This window comes from Portunus trituberculatus, chromosome 41 (assembly GCF_017591435.1).
Source record: "Portunus trituberculatus isolate SZX2019 chromosome 41, ASM1759143v1, whole genome shotgun sequence".
Lineage (NCBI taxonomy): Eukaryota > Metazoa > Arthropoda > Malacostraca > Decapoda > Portunidae > Portunus > Portunus trituberculatus.
In genome coordinates this window covers 27,960,728-27,963,227 of record NC_059295.1, presented here as the reverse complement: position 1 = coordinate 27,963,227, position 2,500 = coordinate 27,960,728, and the positions used below count along the sequence as shown (strand labels likewise).

Below are 2,500 nucleotides of genomic sequence, written 5' to 3'. Positions count from 1 at the left end.
GGCGTCCGTCCCAGCGCCTCGCCTATCGCCCGTGACGACGTGCACGCGGTACTGGGTATTGGAAGCGCCGTTTGCTTTGAGATTCATGATCCACTTTTTGGTGAAGCCACAACAGCCCCGCATTGGGGAGAATACCACTAACGTGGCAGAGTCGCAGCACAAGACTGTCACACTGGTTTAAGGTACCGCAGAAGCAGGGCGTGGTGGCGACACTGTTCCCTCAGAGATCACTTTCACAACTATTGAATTTCGCGATGAGACTCTCAAACACTTTTGAGAAGAAGTTAAGTGAGAGCTAAACGGATAATACGACTACAAGATTACGCGTTGTTGTCTCTGCGAGCGTTGTCGCAGAACTAAGGGAGAGCCGGACGGCACCGCACATTATGTAATACCGGCGGCGCACGGTTGCCAGGTACTGTAGTGTGTGGCTGCCGCTACAGCGTTCCTTTCTCCCTTTTGCGTCCCCCATGCGAAGATAAATTAATGGCGGTGTGATCTTGCATCATCTTGCATCACACTCTGCCACAGCCACGGTATTTGGCGGCCGCCCTCACAACAAGATCGCAGAGTTAATAAAGGCGAAATTTTCATCAGATGCCCAGTCGTCACATCTTCCCGTCCCCCATACCATAGCTACCCCTCTCCCGCCCACCGTGCTGAAGCAAACGCCGGCACTCGGGGGCCCATTTCTCCCAGTGGGTATGTCCGTCACCCTCTCCACCTCCAACCATCCCGCTCAGAGTATGTTCGTAGATAGATTATATCATTACTATCATGGACACGAAGAAGCCAGAGGAAATTAAAATGATAGTTAGGGAAATAAAAGCGGAAAAGAATGAAAACAAGCTATTTATCAAGGGTACGAATGGAAGGTTTACTAGTCAGATAGGTCAAAGCGAAATTGGACAGATCCAACGTAACGGTGGTGCTTACAACAATTTACTGGCTATCGCTCAGACAACTACTCTCCCTGTGGACACTTTCTCACCTAAGTGTACTCTCGTGTCTTATCTCTACCGCTGTCTTTGTAGAGGAATGTAGTGAAGGTTTTGAAAGTCTTAAGTAATTCTTTCGCTGGTATGTGTCGATGGTAGATGATAGCAGGAACGGTTGTCATACCATACAAATATTTCTGATTTATTCTTACTTAGGTTCGTATTCTGAAACGCTTTACCCTCTCACCATCACTGCTTTCCATTGCTCCAATTCCAGATAGCCGTGTTTTTAAGAGTATTTCTATGGTCCTGATGGTAGACTGGCAAGATTTCTAGTTCATTAAAAGAAGGAAAAAAACTGTCTTAAAAATCCCGGCTTGTCTCTGGCCTTGAAAAATTGGCGTAGTGAGAGGGAAAGGCGTTTTTTTACTTATCTTTCCTTATTTAAATTGTTACTGATCACTGTCTTTCATATAGGAATAAGAAAAAATAAGAACAAAATAATAGGGAATGAAAAAATTAGTTGCTGGGGGTAAAGAAGAAAAATGGAGATAAAACGTATGTAAGGGAGGGCGAGGCTGCAGGGAAAGGGAAGTGAAGAACAACATGAACTCTCGGTTAACATTAGTGCTGGGAGGAACGGAGGGAGGTCCGGGTTAAGGGAGTAAGAATGAGCTGGGGCAAAGTTCTGAGGCTGGAAAGAGAGAGAGAGAGAGAGAGAGAGAGAGAGATTGTGTGTTAAAGATGATCAGTACAGTGACAGAACGAACAAAAGAGAGAGAGAGAGAGAGAGAGAGAGAGAGAGAGAGAGAGAGAGAGAGAGAGAGAGAGAGAGAGAAACGTACAACAACAACGAAAAAATACAAACAACTAACTTGAATGGAATGAAGTATAACAAGTCAAAAACGTTTCTCACAGTTCTAAGTAGACTCTCCCACCACTCCACCATCCCACCCCTCCATTCTCCACCCCTCTCACAAACCGTGTACCCGCCTCCGCCTTTAACCACTCTCATCCTGCCACGTCACCATCATGTGTTCCTCCTCTCAGTCGCGTTATCTTGCTAGGCTCCTACGTTTTGCTTCGTGCGTCCCGTCAGGGGGCACGATAGGCCACACGTTTTGCTACAATGTCTGTCGTATACGTTTGGGAAGAATGTGTCCGATTTGTTTTTTTGTTGAAGGTGTTTGCCGTTTATTATAGAGGATGGAGGATGGAGGAGGAGAAGAGGAGGAAGGAAGGAAGGAGTAAGAGGATGTATTGCAGAGTGCAGGCAATAACAAAAGTATTTATGTAATTTATGTAACTAGAGGTACTGTTGTTGTTCTTTTTTAATACCATTACTGTTACTACTTCTATTTCTACTTCTACCTCTACTTCTATTACTACTACTACTACTACTATTACTGCTACTATCACTATCACCACTATTGTGCAGAGATCATGGTACGTGGCGGAAGGTGATGAAAGGAACACGTGATTGCGAGACTCTGTGCACTGTTATTGTTCCTGGGGCTTCTGCAGGGTCAAACACACTTCAGCCTGCTTCCAATGTTCCTAGA

The 2,500-nt window shown here is 45.5% G+C and overlaps 2 protein-coding genes across 7 annotated transcripts in view; one reads left to right on the top strand and one right to left on the bottom strand.

Annotated features, from left to right (window-relative positions):
• The window catches only part of LOC123516867, a 130,325-nt gene that overhangs the window by 6,722 nt on the left and 121,103 nt on the right, over positions 1-2,500 (top strand). The gene's annotated exons all lie outside the window — the stretch shown is intronic.
• LOC123516860 (allene oxide synthase-lipoxygenase protein-like) overlaps positions 1-2,500 on the bottom strand; it is a 96,719-nt gene that overhangs the window by 13,935 nt on the left and 80,284 nt on the right. The window contains exon 1 of one of the 6 annotated variants that reach the window (XM_045276567.1): positions 1-599. This exon is cut by the window's left edge and continues 531 nt beyond it. The exons of the other annotated variants lie outside the window; for them this stretch is intronic. Within the exon in view, the coding sequence (XP_045132502.1) occupies positions 1-123 (123 nt within the window). The 5' untranslated portion in view covers positions 124-599. Of the gene's footprint in view, positions 600-2,500 lie in introns of those variants that run through there. 6 annotated transcript variants of the gene reach the window in all.